Source organism: Phytophthora parasitica, assembly GCF_000247585.1.
Source record: "Phytophthora parasitica INRA-310 unplaced genomic scaffold supercont2.10, whole genome shotgun sequence".
NCBI classification, from domain to species: domain Eukaryota; phylum Oomycota; class Peronosporomycetes; order Peronosporales; family Peronosporaceae; genus Phytophthora; species Phytophthora nicotianae.
The window spans coordinates 397,349-421,768 of NW_008648996.1; the positions used below are offsets into that span (position 1 = coordinate 397,349).

Here is a 24,420-nt window from a genome sequence, read left to right on the forward strand (position 1 = left end):
AGGATGAAAACTGTGGCGTTGAGAATGTGGATACCGAAATGATTACGGTTGCAGAGTCAATGGCGGCGAACGAGATTAACAGAGATGAATCTCTTGAACTCGAGGAGGGGATAAAGACGCTCGAGAGGAAGACGAAGCCGGTGATATGCTGCAGGAGGGAGAAGATCCAGTGCCTGAAAATCAGGTTGTTGCTGGAGGTGAACAGTTTTGCAACGAAGAAATGAGTGGATTACAAGATGCTCACCCAGCGAACAAGGGTGTAAGACCTTCTGAAGACGATCAAGTGACCGAAGGATTATACACAAGTCAGGCTGAAGAAACTGAAGCACAAGGATTGGATATTGAGGTAGCAGACGGTGAAGAAAACGAGTCAGTGGTTGGCACGTGCGGATCGTCCGTAGCGGACGAAGACCCAGAGGATGCAGAAGAATATGGAACTGCTAGTGACGAGGACGCACAGTGGCAAGCGACTTTGCTGGAAACTAGAACAGCGTGGATGATCATATGGTCACATGCATCGATAGTGCATCAGGACTGGAAGAGGACACTAAAGAAGTCGATGATTCTGATGAGGAGAAAATTCATCTAATGGAAGTCATTGATGCAAATGAAATGTTCTCTCAGTTCCCGCGCCAGGCTGGGAAACGCAAGCACAGAGATGAGACTCCATCGGAGGAGGAGAGAGTCGAGAAAAGAGCGGACAAACCGGAACCCAAGCGGATACGCCCCGGGCTACGCGAGGGCCACGAGGGTCAGCGACCACGCTACCTGGACGACTACGTCGTGAATCTCACGCTGAACAATTCACGGGTGCTAGACAAGAATGGTCGTCCTATCCGGGCGAGTGAAGTCAGGATCCCGCAGAACCGACGAGAGATGCTGCGCTCCAAGTGGCTAGAGTTTTTCCTGATGGCGGAGATGGATGAGATGGCAGCTCTGAAAGCCAAGGGTGTAATTGAGGAGATTCCTGAAGACGAGGTCCCCGAGGACGCAAAGCCTGTGAACACCATGTGGGTATACGCTCTGAAGTCTGATTAATATGGATATGTGGTTAGATTCAAGGCGAGACTTGTGGCTCTAGGTAATTACCAGCATCCGGGTATTGACTTCCGCGAGACATTTGCACCAGTGGCGAGGTTATCGTCCTTTCGATTGCTGATGGCTATAGCAGCTGAGCTGGAGCTAGATGTGTACAGTGGGGACATCAACACAGCATATTTAAATGCGTGGTTGGCTATCCGGCAGTACCTGCGTTCGATAAACGGGTACCCATGCCGAGTGAGTGGACACAGTATGTAGTACTCAAAGCCTTGTATGGATTGCATCAGTCAGGGCGTGAGTGGAATTTGGAGCTGAACCAGTGGTTCCTGGATCGAGGATACCAACGCTCACTTACTGAGCCCTGTTTGTACTTCAAGTTTGAAGGAGAGACTATCGTATACGTGTTGGTCTACGTAGACGACACTTTAGTTGCAACAAATGAAGAGTCATACAAGGAAAAGTTGTTCAAGGACTTGAACGAAGCGTATGGCCTGAAAGACCAAGGGAGGTTGACGCAGTATCTTGGGGTTGAGGTGCAACAGACCCGTGAAAGCATCTAGATCAGCCAAGAGAAGTACTCGCGAGAAATACTGGAGAAGTTTGGATACCAAAATGCACATGCTGTCGGGAACCCCATGGAGACAAATGTGAGATTTGCACCACTGGAGAAGGATACGCAGTCTGATACTAGTTTCCCGTACCGTGAGCCATAGGTATGCTAATGTATCTGGCCACCAGTACGCGACCGGATCTGGCTTTTACGCTGGGTCAATTAAGCCGATTTGTGGCAAACGCGTCGGCGAAGCATGTAGGCGCTGTAAAAAGAGTGCTCCGGTATCTTGCTGGTACATTAGACTACGGGATCACCTATACTAAAAAGCATGCAGCGGGTGATATTGTGTTGGAAGGTTACTGTGACAGCGACTGGGCAAATGATCCTGAGCAGCGGAAGAGCACGACAGGGTTTGTCTTCTTACTGGCAGGAAGTGCTATAGCGTGGATGACTCGCCGGAAGACGATAATTGCGTTATCTACAGCCGAAGCTGAGTACGTAGCTGCATGCGAGGCCAGCATGGAGGCCATGTCGGAAAGCAATATCCTGCAGGAGATATTGCCAAATCATCCGATCGAATCGATGATCGGTATCGACAATCAAGCGGCATATGTCATGGCTACCAACCCGACTTACAGTCGACGTACCCGACACATCGAGCTACGATGGCACTTTGTGCGTGAGCAGGTGCAGAAGGGGCGTAATCAAGCTACATAAAGTACAGGGCGACAAGAAGCCTGCAGACGTCACTGGACAAGAAGCGACTCAAAAGATTGATGCTACTTGAAGGCGTCACGGATGCAAAGTAGCCGAAGGTCAGGCGTCAAGGTCGAAGCGATCTTCGAGGAGGAAGTGTTGGAATACATGTACAAGGTTCAAGCTTCTAGCCCATAGTGAAGTTCAAGACCTAGCCCGGATGAAAAGGGAGCTGGGACGAGGTAAACCAGATCGTAGGTCGTTTGAAACCCGTAGTGCTAGGGAGAGCTCGAGAGCTCTACTAGTGCTCTAACAAATGCAGTCTTCATTTTACCTTCTAGTCCAGAAGTGGTCCGAATCCGAATCCCAACATCTACGCGCTTCCACCGCACAGCGACAAGCGCCGCTCCTCAAACTACTTCCTATCATGAGGGGTAGCTCGCGTCGCCACCCACCGCACGACGCAAGATCGCTTGGTGACAACGAACAGTTAGCCCAGACATGTTCCACCACCTGCGGCAACGCAGCCGTGGTGTCCTGCCCCACAACCAGTTCGACCTTGCAGCTGCGGCACTCAACCACCTACGACTATACAGCCTGCTCGGCCATACAGCTGTAGCACTCGTCGCACAGCCACCACGACTGCAACAAAGGTTTTCCGTGCGTATCCTGTATGATATCTTTCTAAGTTTTTGTGCTTTATCAGGTGGAACTGTAGGGTATGTAGCTCGCTCACGATTCTCTCGCCGTATTCATTTTGGGGCCCAGCCCCACCATAACTCACTCCGTGAGTCTCGGTGAGGCTCGCCTTAAAAATTAAGAACGAACTGCATACCCCCAACGTGCTTTAGTATGAGCGATGAAACGGTACATTCTCGGTATAGTCGGGGGTAGATACAGGTTTAATACTGGTAGTGATTTGAGTGATCGACTAGCAAGTTCTAAACTTCTAAGTTCTAGACAAGCTATAAAATGAATTCGTTTCTAAATCTAAAATTAGACGTTCTTTTTTAAATAAATTCTCTTGACAGAATTTATTGTCGTAATTTAAAGTCTTAGTACAAAATTTGTATTACGATTAATAAATTCTGTCAAAATTCTTTATCAGATTGGACGCTTTCTTGTCTTGAATTTATTAGTCGTTTTACAAACTTTAAGTTTCGACCAATAAATTCTGTCAATACAAGAGAACGTCCATTTTTAGATTAGCTCCTTCTAGTTTTGATAACTTTAAAAGTGTCTTCTTGAACTTGCTTGATTCAGACTGCCGTCCTTGGGCCCGCTAATTCAACGTGGTTTTATCCTTCCGCCGGAAAACACCATTTTCTGGAAGAAAAAAAAACTCGCCTGGGCATTCGGCGTAGACGAAATTAAACGGCAAGCGTAGCACGAACTGACCCAACATGTTTGTAAACATCGCTCGCTGTTAGAGTGTATTAAGAATGAAAAATCATGTCTGTGGGATACACTAAACTAACACACCTACATATAATCATCGGTATCGCAACTAAAAATTGTAACGGGTCCTGATGTGTTCGAAGACGCGACGCAGCATCCAGCCGTCACCGGGGGTTACCGTTGGTGAAGAGCCTGCCTTCATAATGCATGCAGGAAAATCCTCGTTTGGCTGATCAGTATGTTCATAGAAATCGGGGAGTCCGAAGCCGTGACCGATTTCGTGAGCCACAATTATCGACTGTTCCTGATCAATGGTTGAAATCATAGATTCTTCATCGACACGTTGACCCCAGTCACCACCGGCTCCACCACCTTGACCCAAGGTAGGCCATAGCGACATATCGAATGGTTCTCCTTCGCATGCGCTAGTGTCGGCATTCGCAGCGAAGCCCTTGTGCTTGTAACAAGCGTCTGGGCATTGCGGAACACCATCGGGGTCTTTTTCCGTCGTATATATCGTACCGAGAGAGTCATCACTCCAGTCGAACAGAGAAGTATCGCGCGTCGCCCAGCCGACAATCTTCACCTCGATCGTTTCAAAGGGCCAGCAGCCGTACCCGATAACCCACTCGTTCCAAGCCTTGAATTGGCGATTCAGCATTGCTTCAAACTTGGCTGCCACCGTTTTCGAGAGCTTGTTGGTGCTGTCCCAACGCACGCAGTACCTGAGTTTCCCCTTGTTATTTACAAGCTGATCAAAGATGTTGTTCTTGAAGTCGGGGACGTTCTTGGACATCCTCTCCGTCCAGACCCAATCGACATCAGACTTGGTGATGTATGCGTTCGGGTCGCCAACGACGCACTTGTCATTTCCTGAGGTAATGTCGCCAAAGCTAGCATGCTCTTTTGTCGAATTTCCAGACGTCGCTGGGGTCTCGTCAGTTGATCCCTCCGTTGAAGGAAGCGATCCAGTCAATTGTTCCATTGTACCTTGTGACGGAAGAGAGTCCGTTGTTGTACTGCTAGTTCCATCAGTTGAGCCTTGAGTTGGAGGTGATTCAGTGGCTCCTTTGTCACCAGATTCCGGTGCCACCGTCGCCAATCGCGTGGGTGTTTGTTGGTTCGAGGAATCCGTCACGATTGTATTTTCGTTAGCAGGGAAGTCGACGGCCGGTGATGTCGTAGCGGCAGGAGCTGCCTGTTTAGGGTAGCATTTCGCTGCCGACGTAACGGAGATATAAGCAGCTAGCGCAACAACCGCGGCGGTTAATATCTGCATTGTGAAAAACCGCGAAGCTCGGTGTGACCCCATGACACGAAATGAAAATGGAGTCAGGGTGAGGCGATACTGTAATGCATCCGGACTCCGATTTCGCGCAGAGCCATTACACAAAGGAGCTTTGCTGGATTGTCATGTTGTATTCCACACTGCCTACAAAACACAAATATATACACCTGCATGTATAGACTCCTCACTAAACTACAGAAAAACAGTAACAATGCAGAATAAAAAAGCCTGAACAGTTCTTCTTCTGTTTACGATCACCAAAGCATTAGGAACAAGAATCATCGTCGATTGGGCGTTTGGTCGTTTGACCGTATGCCATGCATGATACATGTAGCACGCGCTCCGGCATCTTGTTGTATGATCACCTACAGTAACTCGAACCTTACGTTTCCTTCATGATTTCCCTGAACCAACAACCAAAAAAGATAGCCATCTAGCTGGTTCAAACATTTCGGAACAACTGGTTTCAGATCATGGCCACAAGATTTTGGCCAGGAATTGACAGTAACCATGAATCACTTCACGTAGAGTTTTAGTAGTTTTCCGTTTCGTCAACGCCGACAGAAGCAATAATAGATTGTCACCGAGCAATTCTCAGTCTACAACGACATAATACTCTCATTTGGAGCGTTCTTCCTGTCACCCCGTTCCGTACTCAGGAGTCGAAATGAAGCGAGCGGATAGCCAGCTAAACTTCTGGGGATCGTCAACGACAAAGATGCAAATGAAGCCAGAGGTGAATTCTCCTCCTCACCGATCGCTTCGCTCGGCACTATTCAGTCGTGGAAAGCAGTATGTCGTACCAGACGAGTCTCAACCAAATCGACAGCGTACGCCGTGGAGTTTTAATCTCAGAAAAACTAAATCAAAGGGAAGGTTTACGAAATGGCAGCTATTCCACCTCATCCGTCGCCTTGTGGTGGTTGCTGCCGCATGTCAGTATATAGAGATTTCTATGTTAGCGACCTGGCGTACGATCGAAGTCTTACGTTCTACAGCAAGCCCCACCGAGTCCTTTGGGAGTCTTACTGCATCTCTCATTGCTGACTATCTTGGAGGCGGTCATATCCGAGACAGTCGGCTAGTTCAGAGCCTTTTAGATGGTGATACCACACCTCGAAATTACACAATATTTCTCGAGTCGGAGACCAAGACTTCTATTGAAAACTGCTCCGAGGTTCCTCTCTTCAATTCTGAAATTTACAATTTCAATTTCTTGACCCACAGTTACTTGGAGATGGTGCTCGATACCAGCTACAACACCAGCGTTCTTGCAGATCTGGAGCTCGTTGTCGTGGTGGTAGACTGCAGTTTCACAGCTCTTGTGTCGGGAGATCCCTCGGTTGTGCGCATTTTTGACTTAGTTCGATCACATGATAATTCCAGCGATTTGTATTTAGTCACGGTATCGTTGTCGGTGCAAGACTACGATGTACCAGACTTGAATAAGAACGGCCCAGCTCTGCTAGGCATGCTTTCGGTCATCAACGCCATGAATGCAGCCAGTGTAGAGCAGTTTTACATGGTAGCACCAACGTATCCTTTCCAGCGATCTCTAGAATTCGAGATCTTCGACTTCATAGGAATAACCAATGACAGTCATCTTGAGCTCCGAACTATACCACCAGACCCGCTCACCCAGCCTGTAACAAGTCTGTTTACGGCTCGAAATCGAGGCTTTTATGACGGTGAAGTCCAGTCGAACACTCACTCCATGTACTCGTTACTGGATGCCGCAGATACAAAGAGTATGTTGACGCGGTGGGAATGGTATGGAGAGACTATTATCGCCGATTCCTGGGCCTGGGTACACGGGATTCACCTTGTTTTCGGGATGCAGACGGTGTATTCCCTCATTATCCTTCTACTCGTGACTTATCAGAATATTCGCGTTGGGAAAATTTGGATTGGAGCTCCATTTGCAGCGGTATCGACTACAACTCTCGTCTCCCGTGGATTTTTAGTGATGATCTCGTGGTACGTAAATTCATTCTGGACTCTGTACGAATTTGCGCTATCAAACGCTGCAAAATTATCCGGAAACGAGATTGTTCACGTCCATAAAGAGCTCGTTCATGCCGACGTTCTCGTTGTTTATCTGGGTATTGTGGCATTTCTAAGTTGGGTCATTCGTGAACGGATCGATCCCGCTATTGCGATATTTCTGTTTGAAATCATCCACAAGCACAGACTAAGCTTCATAAAGATATCACCGCCTATTCTCAACAAGATTATAACGTACTCTGACAGTGTTTTCCATCTCGGTAAGGCTGACGTATCCTCGAGTGTCAACGACATGTCTCCACTAGATTTTTGGTCCACGTTCCAGATTCCTAAAAAGGATGGTACTTTCCTCGCTGCTTCTTTTTTCCCGAAGATCAGCTTGCTGGGACTAATTATTTGCTATGCCATACTACGTAAAATCTATCGGTATTTCTACCCTGAGCCTGTTCATCAAAGATCGAGTCAAAGCAAGAGCCAGTCAGCGAATGAGAAGACAGCACTGACGCTTAAAGGCACTTTGACTAACTTCGAGATCTCGACCGGCGCTGAGCTTCAGACGCGCTTTGGTGTTATTTCCGACTATAAGAATTATGTGTACTTCAAAGGGATGAAGTTCGCGTCTGCGGACGGAGTGTACTGCTCCGGGTATGTTATTGTCAATGGTAAATTTCTGGCGAAGTCGAAGGATCTTGTAGCCGTTGCGATGATTAAACTCGTCCGCGCTCGCTTCACGAATGTGTACGTGTATGAGGTGGAAGGTAACACGGTCAAGGATACAGCAAGACTTGTGTGCCCGGAAACTTTTACGTGGTCTGACATGTGGCAACTGAACGTTACTGTGTTGTTGTAAATCGAATAGAAAAACCTTGGTTAATGTAATGAGCTCTTCGCAATTACAATGTTTATGTAGCTACTTGACGCTCAACTCGAATAGATGACAGGGGTCTCACGACAGAAAATATATTATAGTTTATTACACCAGTCTTTAGGTATCATACATGTAGCGGGAGTACCCTACCGAAGTATGATTCAGGGGCGCATCTGCATACTGGTGAATATTATGTTAGTATTGCAAGTTCTTGGATCCTCATCATAACGCGAACTGCATTAGTTAGACTCTCACAGGCGCATCAAACAACTTTTATTTGCTGCTTAGAAGAAATGTACTGGTGCTGGTTCGCGCTTAGCTTCCATGCCGAATTTCCAGCAGTTGGACCTCAACGACGTGGCTGGGCCATGACGATCGTAGCTTGCGACGCAATGAACTGCTTCGCCAACGCTTCCTTTTTCACGGTCGTTGATCCTTCGCTCTCTTGGTTGGAAAGGGGCGTCGCGGCGTGCACTTTCTGGTGGAGCTTGGCATTCGTGCTTTTCGCGTTGGAGGTGGTTGTCTTCTGGACGGAGAGCGCAGACTTGTCGGTGAGGATGGTGAGAGGTTGGCTGCAGGCGTCCATGGTGAGGCTTGTGTGCTGGTCGGAGGAAATTCCAAAGTGAGAATGAGCATATCGAAGTCAACGGGGAGGCGAGCCATCGACAAAAGTGACCACCCGACTTGATCCATGAGGCAGGAGAGGGTAATTTCTTTCGCGCCGTGCTTTGCTGCACTTCGCAGAAGGGAGTATTATTTCGCGCCGATCGAAGGTGCAAAAGCATTCCTCGCACCCACATTCGATGCTCTCTACATCGGAGTTTGCGTTACAGGGGATTCGATGGAAGTGCGGCTAGAGGGAAGATATGACTTTGCTGACTGAGCCACCGAGACGGATTGGAGAAGGAGAACATCAGTTCTCGTCGCTCCATCACTTGAGAATCGAGTCGAGTATCATCCGTGGAGGTGCAAAGAAGTTTTGAGCTGATAATTTGCCACACTACTCCTCGAACTTCAATGCATGAATCCTATGATCTGCGTCACGCCAGGATCTGTCGAAGTTTTGCTGATAGTGCAATACGTTTCTTATGTACTGCGCTAGTAAGCGAATGCTCGCGTCACGTTTGCACCTCCGACAGTTCCAAAGGATGATACTCGGGGTGATGAGGCGAAGGGAACAACGGCGGCTGGAAGGATTACAGACAGTCCCCTCGGTAGTTATAGCGTTGGAGCCGCAAATTTATTTCTGTCTAAGGGTATTTCTATCCGCAAATGTACCACAAAAATGGATCCGAGTACCTTCAGCTTGGAACAGGACACAAAATATACGATTAATGTAGCTCGTTACCGGCGATTCACCCTGTTTTGCTCTCCTATTGCCAGTTTTGCCGCACCACACCTAGATACCCTCCTCTCTAGCCCAGCCAGTCCACATCACACTCACCAATACCCAACGACTGCTGTAAAAAATAAAAAAAAACTAGCACCATGTTCACATCCCTAGTTTGTACAATACAGAGCTAGGTTCATGGGTTCACAGAATCTACGGTCTTCCTCATACAACGATCTGGAAGCTATTGATGCGCACGAAAGCACTGGAGCCACTTCCGGTCTCGCAGTTGGCCACAAAATCGCGGCACGAGACCAGGTACTTGCCAGTCGGGTTTCGAGGAGTGGCGAGGGTGTTGTCGTCACAGGTGTGCAATTAGAGTGAAGGTTGAGCACTTCTCCGTGACCCTAAAACTCGAATCACGTCCAAAATAGTCAAAAGAATAGGCTTCATCGGTTTAACATTTGGATCGGACGTGACAGCAATAATGCTCTTGTGCAGTTATGACTGTTTCGCGCCCCAGAATAGAAATATTTGACGTCAAATGTATTCCATTTAGGGGTGAGAGGGAATAATATCATGGGTTTGTAAGTGACTGGTTAAAGGGAACCGCATATTTATTGCTGATGAGGGAGTTAGTTATCTATTTCTAGGGATTACTACTGTATTTCATAGGGAAAAAAAATTAATGCTTTTTCCCGCTGAAAAATATCCAGCCTGGTTAATTTCGAATGAGATGTGACGAAATTAACAGTTCAGCCGAAAGTAAGTCCGAAAAAAAGGTGAGGTGTCGAAATTAAAAGAACTGCCTAAAGTATGAAATTAGCAACGCCATTTAAGCAAAAACCATTTAGGACCGAATGAGCTCAATAAGGCATCGTCGAGAGCCGTCCATACGCCACAAGAAGCGGTACATTGCCCTTCACTACACCCACAATACGCTCCTCTACGCTCTGATACCCTAACATGCCTTCTATTCCCTCCAGGAAGCGCGAGAACGACGCATCCACTCAACGAATCGTTGCTCAACATCTCCACCAATACGCGGATGTAAACGACTCTTTCAGCTCACTCCAACGCTCACTAAAACTCCAGTTAAAGCGCTATAAGACACACAAATCTAGATCTGATGAACTTAGCCGGATCTGCGTCGCAGTGGAGCAAATGACCCATTTCCAGACCCTTTTCGGCGCCGAAATGGACGGAGAAAGCGTGGAATTATCTAACGTTACAAGTCTAGGCAAACGAACCGACAAGCTGTTGACCAAACTCTCAAACCGCAGGAAACCATTGGCTCGACGTACCCAAAAAGTGGTCAAAAGACTCCCAAACCTCATGAAAAGGGCAACTTCCATCATAGCCGAGCGTCGACGGGTTCTCAAAGAGCAACAAGAGCTCCCAGCTAGACACCAATGGATACCAATGATCCTATGGGCACTGTACGATTCTGTGGCGGACGTGGCTGCCATAGAAGAAGAGAAGAAGCCGCTAAAAACAGCGATGCACCACGTCATGAAGACGTTGAAGGAGACCAACCCGTTCTTTTATTTGCAAGTATTGTATCAGCCTCCACCGGATTATTTAGATACATGTTGGCAAATTACGGCGTCGCAGCAATTAACGACCATTACAGCGAGTATGACGCCGCATTTCCGAGCGTTAAACAAGAGATCGGCCGCGTTACGGAACAACCGGGACGCGTTTGTAAGGACACGATACGGATGGAACCAGCTGCGTGTGACGCTGTCATTTGCACGTCGAGCTGCTAGACATTTCCACTTGTTGATATTACATTTATACTCGGTGGCGATGCACTGTAACGTGTCGAATGTGAATGCTGCAATCATTTCGGAGAAGGCAACGAGTGGGATTCTTAACGATGATGTGGAATTGAGAGCTCGATTGGGACTAGATCGCAATTCTGCTACGTCAGAGGACTATTTACTGAAGGAAAGTTACGAGTGGACGCCCGAATTGCTGGTTCATCTGGATAAATGGAGAGAAAGTGGACGAGAAGTGTTCGGTTTCGACCGTCGAGAACAGTACCAGGATTTCTTACCGCAGTTTTCGTTTGATGATCAGGCAAAAAGACACAATAGACGAATACCACGTCGCGATGTGTTAGCGGAGATTGGGTACAAGTTACGTGACGTAGATCGCGTGTGGCGAGCGTCTCGACTAGGCACTTCTGGGTTTGAATGCATGAGAATTGAGGATATTGGCGCTTTAGAGAAGAAGATTAAAGGCTGTTTAGGAGCAGTGGTGGATATAGTCTACAAAATGATGTTGGCTCGCTGGATGGATCGAAGAAAGCGCCCCACGGAGTGGTGGGCGTCGCTGGAACTTTGTAAAGGACAGGAGTTAGACTCTGAGTCAGATGGGGTTGATCTTCCCGACGAATTCCTTGCTGATTATGCTGAAGACTCACAAGGCGAGGTTTCTGAGGTTACAACTACGATAGCTGCGCCGAATGAAGACGTACAGGATTCTACGGACGCGGAGTCTGTAGAACCTAAAGAGGTTGGAAGGACTACGATGAGATTACCTGCTCAAAGAGGCTTCAGACGCCCGACTACTGTAACCTTGAGAGATGTTGTTAAGACGACGGACGCTGAAGATTCTACTTCACTGGAACAGAAAGCTCAGCTTCGCGAGCAGTCTGATAAGGATAAAGCTGAGCGCATAGCAGAGATGGATGCAGCGATGGTGGGTCTGTATGATCGGTTAGAGTTATCGAAGTCTGCTGTTGAAAGAGCGACCGAGACGAGACCAGAGTTTGGAGAAAATTTGCATGATGACTGGCGGGTGACATGCCTAGCGAGTCGTTTGTGCAGACTAACCAACGAGGCGCTGGTATTTGTCGAGGAAGATACAGCAACTTTCAAGAAGCCAAGCGTAATTGAAGAGAATTCGGCATTCGTACCGGAGAATAATGGCGAAACAGCTTCAGAGGACCCGACCATGAAGGAACTGCGTGCGAGTCTGCAGAATGCTAATCGTAACGTCGCAAAAATGCTGTCTCCGTATGAAGGTCAGCACTCAAACAAGTGGTTCCATACAATCTTGTCCACAGGACTCGACACTTTGGAGCTACTGCGTATCACTCCTGAAGTTCTCGCGGGATCTGAAAAGTAGAGGTGACTGAATTATGCAGTTTGGCTGGGGTCGGACACAAGGAACTATTCGCGAGACCATACAAGAAAAAGAGCCTGTGCTACGTACACGATAAATGGAACTTTTTTTATCAAGGAAAAGTGTTTTTTCTGTTTGTTTTTTTTTTCAAGATGGTACGGTACGGGTTATCCTGCATGATAATATGTCCAAATGTACTACGCATCGAGTGATCGAAAGGGTTCAACAAGCTTTATGGGATAGCGTTCGCCTCCAAGCGGGTCCCAAGCGTTCTCATCTTCTCCACACAAAACGTTATCAGCGAGCTCGACATTTCTTTTCATTTGACACAGTGGAGAACCACCCAAAGACACAGCATCCCAAACATTCGTGGTAATCCAGTCAGGCACCTCTGTCAGCAGAGTGAACTCCAGTCCTAAGTACGATATATCAAAATTTAAGTTTTGACCTTGAGGTAGTTTTCGTAGTGGATTCTTAGACAGCGCGACGCTGTAGAAATAACTTGAGGCTCCATTCAGGAACACATCGTCGGGTATTGTTTCTATCTCGTTGTCGATAAGCGAGATATCGCTCAGAACCGGAAGTTGCATGAGTACACTCGGAAATGGGTTTATTTGTGAGTGCTCAATGAACATGATTTCCATACCGTTCCAGGGTTCTACAACGGATTCTGGAATTGTCGTGAGATTTGTATGACTAAATTCCAGATCCGTCAGTTGTATGGGTAGCGGAGTTTGTAGAATTCCAGGTGGGATACCCGTCATATTAACGTATATGAAGAGCGCAAAGAGCATCATAGGATGCAACTCAGCCGATACAGCAGCTTCTTCAGCCCAATCCACAAGTGTTGCGTTCCAGAGCTCGACGCCCATAAGAGAGGAAAATTCGCGAATGATCGGTGGCATAGTAAACGCTGAACAATGCATGAATATGATCTTGCGCACTGCTTCACGTTCCAACCAGCCTAACACCTCTACAGACGGACTCGTTACTCCTTCCTTGTAGCAATTGTACCTTACCACTGCGCAGCTAAAATTTGACGCAAGCCATGGATGCATACGCTGCATACACAGGCTCTCCATTTTTGCTACGTCTCCAGCTACAGCTCCATACTGTGACGAAAGATGCAGGCCAAGTACGATACCTCCAGTAATCAGTAAGAGCATTGGGATCGTGACGCGATGCACTCGAAATAAAATTCTTGCTGAGTTCTGAACGCGCCCAGAAGCCCGCAAAAACGCACGGTATGATGCTAGCGCGATGATAGATCGCCTGATACTCGATCTGACAACTCGTGGTTCTGGAAGAGATCGTTTTGTTGTCGTGGTTGTGTCAGGTAAGTCTGAGGAATGAAGCATGGCAGCTATTGCTTCCAGACACATAAACACACTTAGATGAGGTACAAACTTCATCGTTGAGTTCGCCCAGGACATGAAGAAAAACGCTCGATTCTCTAACACTAGGTTAGGGAATGCTGTGTCTCCATAGAGCATTGTATAGGGAAAACTGAGGTTCTTAACATCGAACTGTAAGGCATACGGCATAAAGATAGCGGTTGGTAGAATGATAGCCGTTGCTGTCGCTAGTGCTGCATCCACTGTGACTGCCAACAAGCGTATCGATGTACGGGATTTTGTCAATGGAGGAGCAACCTGCCGACCATCAGGATCACTTTTAAGCAGCATTTGGTGGATTATGAAAGCAGACCAGCAGTTTGTCACTATCAGCGCCACTTTCGCGTGATTGATCCAAGATCGAGCCACTAGCGTGCTGTACAGATATCCGTTCGGGACTTGCGTTGCGATCTCCAAAGTCTTACGAAGAGCAAACATTCGAGTGAAATGCTCGTTACTTTGGTCACATTCGCGTAAACTATGCGAACATCCAGTTCGCCTCCCAGCATTTCGTAACAATCCCCAACGATATCCAAGTCGAGTAAAGGATTTTACAACGAGTTTCAAGAGTGTTTCCATGGCTGATCCTACATTCAATGGCCTGACGCGTAATCTTCGAGCAAATGTTGCAGCTTTGAGGTGACAAAGCATCTGCAGCCCATGAATTGCCCCGAGAATACCTAATGTAGTGCCTACAACGCGAAAATGTCGATCTCGTTCTGAAGCAAGCAGACCAGCAAAATAGTCGAGGTATTCATTTTCCATAAGCCAGTATAGTTTAGCGGAACAGATCAAGAAGGTCGAGCACAGCGCGTGAAGGAGCACCATGAACATCCATAGGAACGCGTATTGACGGCGAGTAAGCGAGTCACGACTGTCGCTTTCGTAGCTGCGATGGATAACGTGGGCTTGGGGACTTGGCACAGAGCTGGGAGCCACACGATACATGGTCCAAGCGTACTATAAGGCAACGCTATTGAAGATGCAGAAGGATAACTACCCCCTTCAACCCCCGTGTCTATCCTGCCGAGTTAATTCCTAGAATAGTAGCGAAGATGACGTTTTATTTTAACCGTGAAGTAGGTCCGACATACTTAGCATTTTCGAAAAATCCATTGCACACACTTCCACGTCTCGTACTTGGCGCTGGAGTTCACTTTGCTGACTGAGGTACCGGCTTGGATTGCCACAGACGTTTGGGATGCAGTAACTTTGAGTGGCTCTCCGCTGTTTCAGAGTAACAACACTGTTGTGCTTGCAGAGAATGTTTTGTATGGAAGAGACGAGAACACTTGGGACCCGCTGGGAGACGAGCGCTACACGACAAAGCTCATGATACTGTTTCGATCGCTGGATGCGTAGTAGTTATAGCGGCATGCGAAGATGATAGATCTAGCGTCATCATCGACGCTGTGACTCGTACATGTTCCGGATATTGCGAAAAATCTCGACCGTTTGTCGCGCTAGTTGCACTGATTGCGTCTGCACCTTTTCGCGCATGCGAGCAGACCGCGGTCGGTGGCCACAAAGCTCCTGCATGTCCTGCTTCGTGACCGCCAGCAACTGAATCAGGTCCTTCAGCTCAGGCTGTTCTTGGGGTCTACTCGCTTCTAAGTTTGCATCTTCCTTGGTGTTGCTGTCTACGCACGATTCCTCGACATTCAAAGACGATTCAGCATCCGCGACAGCGTCGGTGTGTGCGGCAGACGACGTATCTTCGGAAGCCTTATTGCTGACAGAGCATGTGTCCTGAGCTGCCCCGCTTGCCTCGCTTGTTTCAGCACTATTCGAGTGTTTTCGCTCATCCGGAAGCTGGTTGGATGCAGAGTGGAGCGCGAGCTTTTCAGACCCAATCAAAGCGTCCCGGATCAACATTTGCGCGCGACTCACAGCTGCAAGAAGATGCCTCGTGGCCGAATCCACCGCTGCCTTACTTCCAATTGGTTCGCTACTCCCATCGCCACTCATAAACCTGTGCTTCTGCACTTCGTGCTTCAGCATGTGGTTAGTGACAGCAGAGAGCGCGTTCACGTCGCTACGAATCGCATACACATCGCTCCAGCGCAATAAATAAGACACCATTGTTTGCTGGTCCCATGAAGAAATCGTCTCGGCACTCAAAACCTGAGCGTCGGTGTCGTCCACGTCCATAGCGTCATTGTCTGGATTGTGAACAGACAGCGCTGTGACCTTGCGGTTCCAATACTCCTCGGCAAGGCGCTGTTCAACGATTTCGTCTGCCACCAACCGATCAATAGTATTCCTATCAGGATTAACCCCATCGCCCGGATTCTTCGCTGCTTGTGACCGAGCATCGACAGTCGTGTTCAAACTACCTTGACTTCCGTCACTGTAGTACGCGTTGAACTGCGTTAAGTGGACGCTTCGGAGCTGCTCAGGTTCATCCAACAAGCGTACTGCCCAGAGCGCTTGAAGGTGGTGCGCATAAAGCTCCAGAATCTTAACAATACTACCCGTCACATCTGTCTCGAAAGATATCACTCGATCCAATGCCACAGTCTCCAGATTGTCTGTCCACTTGAAATCGTTCCACAGACACACGATGTTTAGCAGTTCGTCACAAATACAACGCAGCAGACCGTTGCTATCGTGCTCAAAGTCAAACGCTAGACTCTCCACTCGACGGAAGAAACCGAGCGGGAAGAGTGCCCCAGAACCAGTAAGTTGGTCACCCAGTAAGCTCTTACTGTTGTGACGCTTGGCCTGACTCTCACGATAATTGTATCCCCAGATATCAACGCAAAGAAGCAGCTCGGGGAAGAACTCGTATGTGTCTCGCAGTAGCTCTTCGGCCGGTTCACTTGCGCCGGTCTGCTGCTGAGTCTGTTGCTGGTACTTGTGCGGCACCACCAGCTTGAGTCTTGACTTGTACACGCCCATCTTCCTCTCGAAGTGAGAATTGTTCAACGCAACCGGTAGCGAGTCAACCTCTTTACACGTCGCTTGACCCTTAACACAATACAAATGCGACACCAAAGAGTGCAATTGCATCGCTACAAGATGCAACTTTCGGATAATCGAGTTCATCTTCTTGCGATTCAGGACCTCCTTGCCTCCACTGCTACGGGCCAAAGAGTACGCCACGTTGTCAAAGGATTTCATGCGCGAACTGATCTGCGACACCAGTTTGCGTTCCCATTTCAGCGCTGAGGCGCCTCGACATCCGAATTCACACGGCGGAGAGGGCGATGACGGCAATGGCGAAGACGTATCGGTTTCCTTGGCTATGATCGTCGGGTGCAGATAGTAGTACGGATCGCCCTTTGCAATTTCGTCCATAAGTCGCTTATGCGTCGCTCTCATAACGTACGATTGCGGGTCAGAAGAGATCACGCGAGCCAAAAGAGACCAAACAAATGGTGGTAGTTCTCGAGGCCAGCGCGGAGAAGCTCCTTCTTCCAGCTTGACCGCCAGAAAATCACCTTCGAATTTCAAGTTGCTTTTCTTTGGAGAGATATGTGCCACAAAACTTTCTTGATCATCGCTAGCCGGGTCAACAGGTGCACTCTCTTCGAACCAACCATCTTCCTCCCAGTCCATACCAACTGTGTCATCGTTCTTACCGTGATTCTGTTCAATGGGCTTCTGGGTTGTCGCGTGAGACTCGGTGTTTGGAGCGCTAGATGCTACTGGCTTGCTTTTAGCAATCGGGTTAGAGAATGAGAGTGCGTTTGCAGCAAGAACATGCTCCAATCCGGTCTGTAGCGCAATAACTCGTTCTTCCAGCGTCTGCTCGCTTTCTGTGAACAGAGTGTCCACGAAGCTATCAAGCTTTTCTAGCAGTTCATGCTTGCGAGATTCCTTCATACCACACGAGCGAGAGCTGAGTTGACATTGAAGATCGTACACGATGCCGCACAGAACTTCCAGTCTGCGGTGGCATTTACTGCTGTTTTCTAGTCGACGAAACTTGTCTTCTTGTACTGACAATGACGTTTTGGCCACCGTGAAATCCAATTCCACCTTATTTGCGCGCTCCAACGATGCAATAACATGATTATTAATCCGAATGGTATCAGTCACGACATGTTCAACAGGAGGAGAAATCTCAATCGTGGCTTGAGTATGCTGCAATTCATCAGAGCCAGCCCCAGGAGCTATGGCCGTCTCAACAGGTAGCAGATACTCTGGCGAACATTCACGACCGTTGGAGGCTACTTCAGCTGACTCACTCCTTCTGACATGCGCACTCTCCACCTCTAGTAGAACGCTGCTGTCGGCTCCGTTTGTAGTAGAAGATGGAGGGCTCGCAACACGGCTTTCTGGGGATTTCCTAGTTGCATCAGCGAAACAAAAAGTGTCAGAACCCAATAGCGATAGTAAGAAAATTCCAGTGTACACAATACCTTGTAAAGGAACTCGAACCGGCGACAGATCTCTGCGGCGACACAGCGGTAGCCGTCTCTTCGATCGGAGTCAACGGCATCACTTCACTCTGTGTGTTAGATCCGACAGTTATGTGATGTTCATCGTCCCATGTCTTGTCATTGGCAGACTGAGCCACGCCACCGGTAGAGCTCATGTTGTTCTGTTCTAACGCAGGGTCTTGTACCAGGCTATCTGGTTTCTGGTGGGTGGCGTCAATCTGTGCTTCACTAGGTTTTTCCATTGCAACATTCTCATTATCAGGAGCATCGTGGTTCTCGCCATCCACTACAGCGCTGTCAGCATTAGCATCACTCGCACTCGACACCGGCGATCCGTCTTCAGTGGGAATTTGTACACTAGTTGCTTGTCCAGTATCCGCCTCCATACTTGGGTTTTGTGCAACTTCGTCAAGCTGACCCATAAGCGACGTTCTTGTACGAGAACCCGGAGGAATTACATGCTCGCGACCTGGTGCTTCAAAGTCTGGGTCAACCTTTGTATCATTCTCAAGCGAGGGGCCACCTCGTTGAACTCGGCGCCGTTTGTACATCTGAGGGTGTCCGCGACAAGCAGAACTACTCCATTGTTGGGAACTTACACTATCAAATCGTCGTCGTCGATGTACAACAGGTATCTCCACAGGGCGAAACTGTTGAGGATAGCCATACGCAACAGCCATTTCCTCGTCTTCAGTCATCCATTCATCATCTTCATCATACTCGTAGTCATAAATATATGGCATTCGTTGCCGGTAAATAGGTGGTGGAGGTGGCCCCTCGCTCCGCATTTTGCTAATCGGGCGCTTAAGGCTTCGACGAGGATGCGTACGATGCACGGGTTGGTGCAGCTCCGGAACGTCAACAAATTCCAGTGATTCATTTGCGCCTGCGTTCTCATTTGTGAGATCAGCTGTCTCGTCAGGAAACGCGGCATTATTTTCAGAGTCTGGGCCATTGTAAGACTGACTGTACTCTGGATGCGCCAAACGATTCGCAGCTCCTTGATAAATATGCCGCGGCTGTCGAATCCGCTGAGTCTGTTCATTTCCTCCCTGTGGGGGTGCAACTGCATACATCGCATACCCTGCTTCCTGCATTTGAGCATGGTAACTTCTTCGCATCCATCGCGACTGATCAGGATAGCGACGCATCCTGCGACGAGTAACAAAGTGGTGAGGAGACTGTCCTCTCTGCAAATACGGAGCCTCAGATCCAGCGGAGTTTTCAGCAGTGCGCCTCCCTGTCATCACAAACTCAGTCTTCTCATCCGCTTCCAAGTCAGCAACTTCCATATATCTCGGCTGCTCTCGACGAACTCTCGGGGCATAATACACTCTCTGCATCGGAGCCACGTCCCAGTCATCATCAGGCTCTCCATTAATCCACCTCTCGTCTAGTATGGCCTCTCTCTTCGATTCCATCGCAGCCACAGTAGCTTCAGTTCCTGACAGTCTGGGCGATATCATTCCACGCCGTCCTCTAGTAGTGTCCACCTCGTAGAAGTCCATCTCCTCTTGTTCTTTTGGCATGCTTCTCGCCTTCGTCTGTAGATGAACCTGCACTCTGTTCACCAGCTTCCTTAGTTGTCTCGTGGCATCTTCCAGCATCTCACTGGATCCAGCCGACACCAGGAAGTTCATAACATAGCTGTGACTCTGTGGCGACCGCTCAGGCTCATCGGGCGACAATGCGCAGTAGTCGACGGTGCAGCCTGTAGCGCTTACTATCGCGTTGATGCTGCGGCCACCACGCTCACCGTACAGATACGGTATCAGCATATCCGGATGCACCTGCGTTGTTAAACGGACAGTGCGCACTCGCTGCGCCGTCGGGTGCCGAGAGGCTTGTCTCTTCCTTTCGTCCATAACGTTGAGCTCTGCCTCCTGCGCGTTAGCTGAAGCACTTGCGTGCCCTTGATAAGGCAGTTGCGATGCCGAATCATCCGCCGACAGCTCCGTCTGCATGTTGTCCGCGCCAGAGGCCTCCATGATCCCGAGCCTTGAGTCGCTGGCCAAGCGTTCTTTCAATTTTTGGCGGTCAAGACTAAAGTGGTGTAGCGTACATAACGACCATCACTCGTGAAATTTTTACGACGTAATTACGGAAGCCACTTCAACTGACTGCATTCACTTCACAGTCAATCACTTCAAGTCCGCATTCGACAACCTATGGACTATGGCTGAGGAACGACTTCGTGCGGCATGTGAATGCGGCGACCTGGCAGCAGTGCAACAATTGGTTGAAGGCAGCGAGTGCGCCGATGTAGACGCTGGCGATGCCGCCACCGGGTGGACGCCACTGATCCTCGCGAGTTGGAACGGACACTTGCACGTGGTCCGGTATCTGCTCGAACGCGGAGCTGCAGTGGACGCGGTAGACTATGGCGGCTCGCCCGCAGTGCGCTTTGCAGCTAGTGAAGGGTGTCTGGATATCCTGCGAGAGCTTACGGAACAAGGTGGGGCCGATCTCAATGTGGCAGAGGGGAGTGGATGGACTCCTCTGCTCTTCGCAAGTCAGGGAGGCCACGTCGACATTGTCAGATATTTGCTGGAGCATGGCGCAGACGTGGACGCTCGAGACTCAGGTGGCTCGTCCGCGCTGAGATTCGCCGCTAGTGATGGGCGCCTTGAAGTCGTCAAGCTCCTCGTTGAGTTCGGTGGCGCGAGGGCGAACCAAACAGAGATCGACGGCTGGACACCGCTTATACTAGCAAGTTGGCACGGCCATTACAGCGTGGTTAAATTTTTGTTGGAGCATGGGGCACAGATAGATGCAAAGGATATGGGGGGCTCGACCGCTTTGAGGTTCGCTGCATCTGAAGGGCGAATGAGGATCGCGAAGCTGCTAGTGCAACATGGAAGTATGTGCGTTAATGAGCCGGAGGTACACGGACGGACTCCGCTATGGTTTGCTGTAACGAATAACCACATGCGATTGGCGACGTGGCTGCTGCAAATAGGGGCCGCTCCCAATATCAGGACGGATCAAGGGAGTACACCGCTGATGCGTATTTGCCGTTCTGATAACGCCGACGACGATATTGTGGAGCAGTTTCTTGATCACGGGGCGGACGTGAATGTAAGTGATTACCAAGGATGGACCCCACTAATTCATGCCTGCGAATCAGGTGACCCTGATCCAGGAATCATGGAAGTGCTTCTTGATCACGGCGCCGACGTAAACGCACGAGACAATGAAGGATCGACGCCACTCATGCATGTTTGCCTAGCGGGAGACGCTGACTCGAGTGTTGTTCAACTGCTGGCAGATCATGGAGCGGACATAAACGCACAAGATGGTCGCGGCAAGACGTCACTCATGTTAGCAGCATCTAATGGCGACTTAAAAACAGTGAAGCAGCTGTTGACTCTCGGTGCTGACTCCAGCCTTGTCGACAACTTCAAGCACACTGCACTGGATTATGCCAAGACGCATGGCCACCGACAAGTCCAGGAACTTCTTGTTTCTAAACTTAGTCACACTCAACTCCGCTCATTTGACTCCCGTGCTACTGCAACATCGACAAAGTGGTCGATTCCACCTACAGAAATTGAATTCGGTGACTTTGTATCGACTAAGAACATTGGAGGTGATTTTCTCGGAACGTGGCTGGATTCACAAGTGGCAATTAAGCTGTACTTGTCCGTCCCTGGTTCAGACGAGTCGTTTGACGAACAAGCTACTCGTTGGTATGGCCTTCGACATCCAAACGTTCAGAAGTTGTATGGTGTGGTACGTGAAGGCTACAATCTCTTTGTTTGTGAGCACATGACTAATGGATCATTAGAAGAGTATGTGGATACGATCACTTCTCGGTCGGAATGGAATCTTGTGAACGTAGCTACAGCTTTCCGGTACGTATACGGAGCAGCTCTGGGTCTGCAATACTTGCATGAGCGTCGAATTGTGCACACTGATATTCGACTGGGAAATATTCTAATAGGTAAGGATGGCAATGCGAAGCTTGCAAACTTCTCGTCAAGTAGAGCTTTTAATTGGAGCGGAGGGGATTCTTCTGAACCATCGGTGTCAGAATCAAAGGCATTTGCTTCAGATGTACTATTTCTTGGGAATTGCTTGCATGCAGTTGCCTTGAAACTCAGAGACCACACAGAATTGGAGGAATTGCGCGTAAAATGTGATATTCTGGTACAAGACATGCGGTGTGATGAATCTCTCCTGCGATGCAACATTTCCGCTGTCGTTCTGCGGATGAAAAATCTGCTAGAGCTAGCAAGCCAAGACCAAGCCCCTCAAGAAAGATTTGTTTCTGCCAGCGGAATTCTTTCGAAGCTACAAGATATGCAAATATCTGTTAACGAATCTACGAGTGATCTCTACCGAGAACTGTATGCTGACCTCGAAGCTGTATGCCAACGTTTTTTCAGCTGGAGCAACCCGATCACATTTCACACTTACGAAGAAGTCCTATTTGTACTTGAAACCATTCAGGGAGCGATTGAGCAGCAGAACTCGTACAAGAACCCCATTCAACGCCTTTCATCAAGTTGCGCAAGCGATCTTTCGGTAGATTTCTTGCGAAAGCAGATGCAATACTTACTGAGCTTGGTCGAGGCTCCTGCACACATGTACAGCGAAATGGAGAAGCGATGGTCGGACCTTCGCAAACAAAGGATCAACGTGTTCGTATCAGAGATTGATAACACGCTTACACTTCGTCCAACCGACACCGAGGGTTTGCTAACATTACTACGTCGAGAGCTGCAGAATACACGCTACTCAGAGGCCCAGCACCAAATAATTCAAAAGGCATACGACGAGGCCTGCTCAACACATGACGGGTCCATTATTGAATCACTTCCGGAGTGGTTTATTGGCTGGTATGAACTGGAGGATGAAGTTGTTTTCGCGCGTGGAGGATTTGGTGAGGTTTCGAGAGCCAAATGGCTCAACTCGGATGTTATCGTGAAGCGAATAATTACGCATGGCAGACATGACCAAAAAGAAATGTTCCAGCGTGAAATTGAGCTGTGGTTTGGTCTAAATCATCCCCATGTAGTGAAGCTCTTCGGTGGTTGCCACATCGGCACACCGTTCTTTGTTTGCGAGGAAGCGAAGAACGGTTCACTTGACAAATATTTACGAGCACATCCCACCGAGGTATGGCAAAAGTTGTACGAAGCAGCCCTTGGTCTGGAGTATTTACACGCGCGTGGCATTGTGCACCGAGACCTGAAGTGTGACAACATCCTTGTAAATATCGATGGAGATGCAAAGCTGACTGATTTTGGATTGAGTGCGCTTGAAAGTGCTGGGGATCAAGGCGAGCGCTCGGGCGCTGTTCGTTGGGTAGCACCGGAGTGTTTGACAGGAAAACAAGCGTCATACGCCTCGGACGTATTTTCTTTGGGTATGTGCATCATTCAAGCGGTGACGGGAAAATTGCCTTGGGGTAACCAACTTGACAACGCGGTTGTGAAATATCGTGTGAGAAATGGCGAGTTACCGCAGCGTCCGCCTCAATTTTCTGATGATCAATGGCAATTAGTGGAGAACATGTGCAAGTTTGATCCCAATGAAAGAATGCGCTTGCTTGTCGTTGTGCAGAGATTGAGACGACTCGCAGAGTTTCCCGATGGGGTTATCACTGAACACGTATCCAAGGAACTTGACTGTGATATAGTACAGCATTTAAAGGAAGTACTGCTGCACCGCGCTGGCAGCGCGGACTACCGTGTGCCATGCTTCATCTATCAGCTTTTGATCGAGCGCATGATGCACATTGATAAAACGTGCAGTAACGTCGACACCAAGGTTAGTTTGAACTTAGTCCTGGTCTCCGCCGAACCGTGGGTCGAGCAATTAGGAAGCCAAATGTCGACTGTGGATTTCGTGAAGGCGGTGTTTCGAGGATTCTCTCTGCACAGGCAGATTGACCGCATTTTGGCGGAGTACTTCATCGTGCCAATAAGTGAAGTGCACGGATGGGCAGACCAATGCTTCAGCGTGCTTCAGGCGGAGCAAAGCGGGATTCACCCTTAAAGTGGATAAAATATGAACCCCTTTTTTCCCATACGTAGGAATTTATAATTTTTTGCCTGGATCATTATAAAAAAAAATGGAAATTACCAACAGTGAGGCAACTTGGCGCGTTCGCTCACTGGATTTGAGTGGAGAGAACACGTCACTATTGGTAATTTAGTTGCTTTTAGACCTCTATTTAGATTTTCACTCAAAAATTTTTTTCCGGCAATCACAGAAAAAATCACAAATGACAAACTAGTTCGTCTTCGACTTATCTGGGAATACACTTCGTTTCAAGATATTAGAAATAGATATCAGAGATTCGGTCACGTGCGTAGTTGAA

The 24,420-nt window shown here is 48.6% G+C and overlaps 6 protein-coding genes across 7 annotated transcripts; 3 read left to right on the top strand and 3 right to left on the bottom strand.

The window, feature by feature from the left end:
- Positions 1-3,797: 3,797 nt before the first annotated feature.
- On the bottom strand, positions 3,798-4,967 carry PPTG_06703 (hypothetical protein; the record flags this gene model as incomplete). Its single annotated transcript, XM_008900741.1, has 1 exon — positions 3,798-4,967. One exon carries the CDS (start codon positions 4,965-4,967, stop codon positions 3,798-3,800), a length of 1,170 nt encoding a protein of 389 aa, XP_008898989.1.
- A 676-nt stretch (positions 4,968-5,643) lies between these two features.
- On the top strand, positions 5,644-7,850 carry PPTG_06704 (hypothetical protein; the record flags this gene model as incomplete). Its single annotated transcript, XM_008900742.1, has 1 exon — positions 5,644-7,850. One exon carries the CDS (start codon positions 5,644-5,646, stop codon positions 7,828-7,830), a length of 2,187 nt encoding a protein of 728 aa, XP_008898990.1. The 3' UTR covers positions 7,831-7,850.
- A 253-nt stretch (positions 7,851-8,103) lies between these two features.
- On the bottom strand, positions 8,104-8,701 carry PPTG_21940 (hypothetical protein). Its single transcript, XM_008901108.1, has one exon. It carries the CDS (start codon positions 8,646-8,648, stop codon positions 8,133-8,135), a length of 516 nt encoding a protein of 171 aa, XP_008899356.1. The 5' UTR covers positions 8,649-8,701; the 3' UTR covers positions 8,104-8,132.
- Positions 8,702-10,006: 1,305 nt separating this feature from the next.
- Positions 10,007-12,876, top strand: PPTG_06705 (hypothetical protein). The gene is made up of 2 exons (XM_008900743.1): positions 10,007-10,088; positions 10,165-12,876. Exons 1-2 carry the CDS (start codon positions 10,039-10,041, stop codon positions 12,311-12,313), a joined length of 2,199 nt encoding a protein of 732 aa, XP_008898991.1. The 5' UTR covers positions 10,007-10,038; the 3' UTR covers positions 12,314-12,876.
- On the bottom strand, positions 12,437-20,128 carry PPTG_06707 (hypothetical protein). Its single transcript, XM_008900744.1, has 2 exons — positions 18,072-20,128; positions 12,437-17,998 (listed from the first exon to the last, which is right to left on the bottom strand). Exons 1-2 carry the CDS (start codon positions 20,078-20,080, stop codon positions 15,106-15,108), a joined length of 4,902 nt encoding a protein of 1,633 aa, XP_008898992.1. The 5' UTR covers positions 20,081-20,128; the 3' UTR covers positions 12,437-15,105.
- An 86-nt stretch (positions 20,129-20,214) lies between these two features.
- On the top strand, positions 20,215-24,265 carry PPTG_06708. Of its 2 annotated transcripts, XM_008900746.1 has the most exons (3): positions 20,215-21,824; positions 21,880-21,946; positions 22,036-24,265. In XM_008900746.1, the coding sequence occupies exon 3, from the start codon at positions 22,251-22,253 to the stop codon at positions 24,093-24,095; it is 1,845 nt and encodes a 614-aa protein (XP_008898994.1). In that variant the 5' UTR covers positions 20,215-21,824; positions 21,880-21,946; positions 22,036-22,250; the 3' UTR covers positions 24,096-24,265. The 2 variants fall into 2 exon arrangements, with proteins under 2 accessions (XP_008898994.1, XP_008898993.1); XM_008900745.1 differs by having other exon boundaries at positions 20,215-21,946.
- Positions 24,266-24,420: the final 155 nt, after the last annotated feature.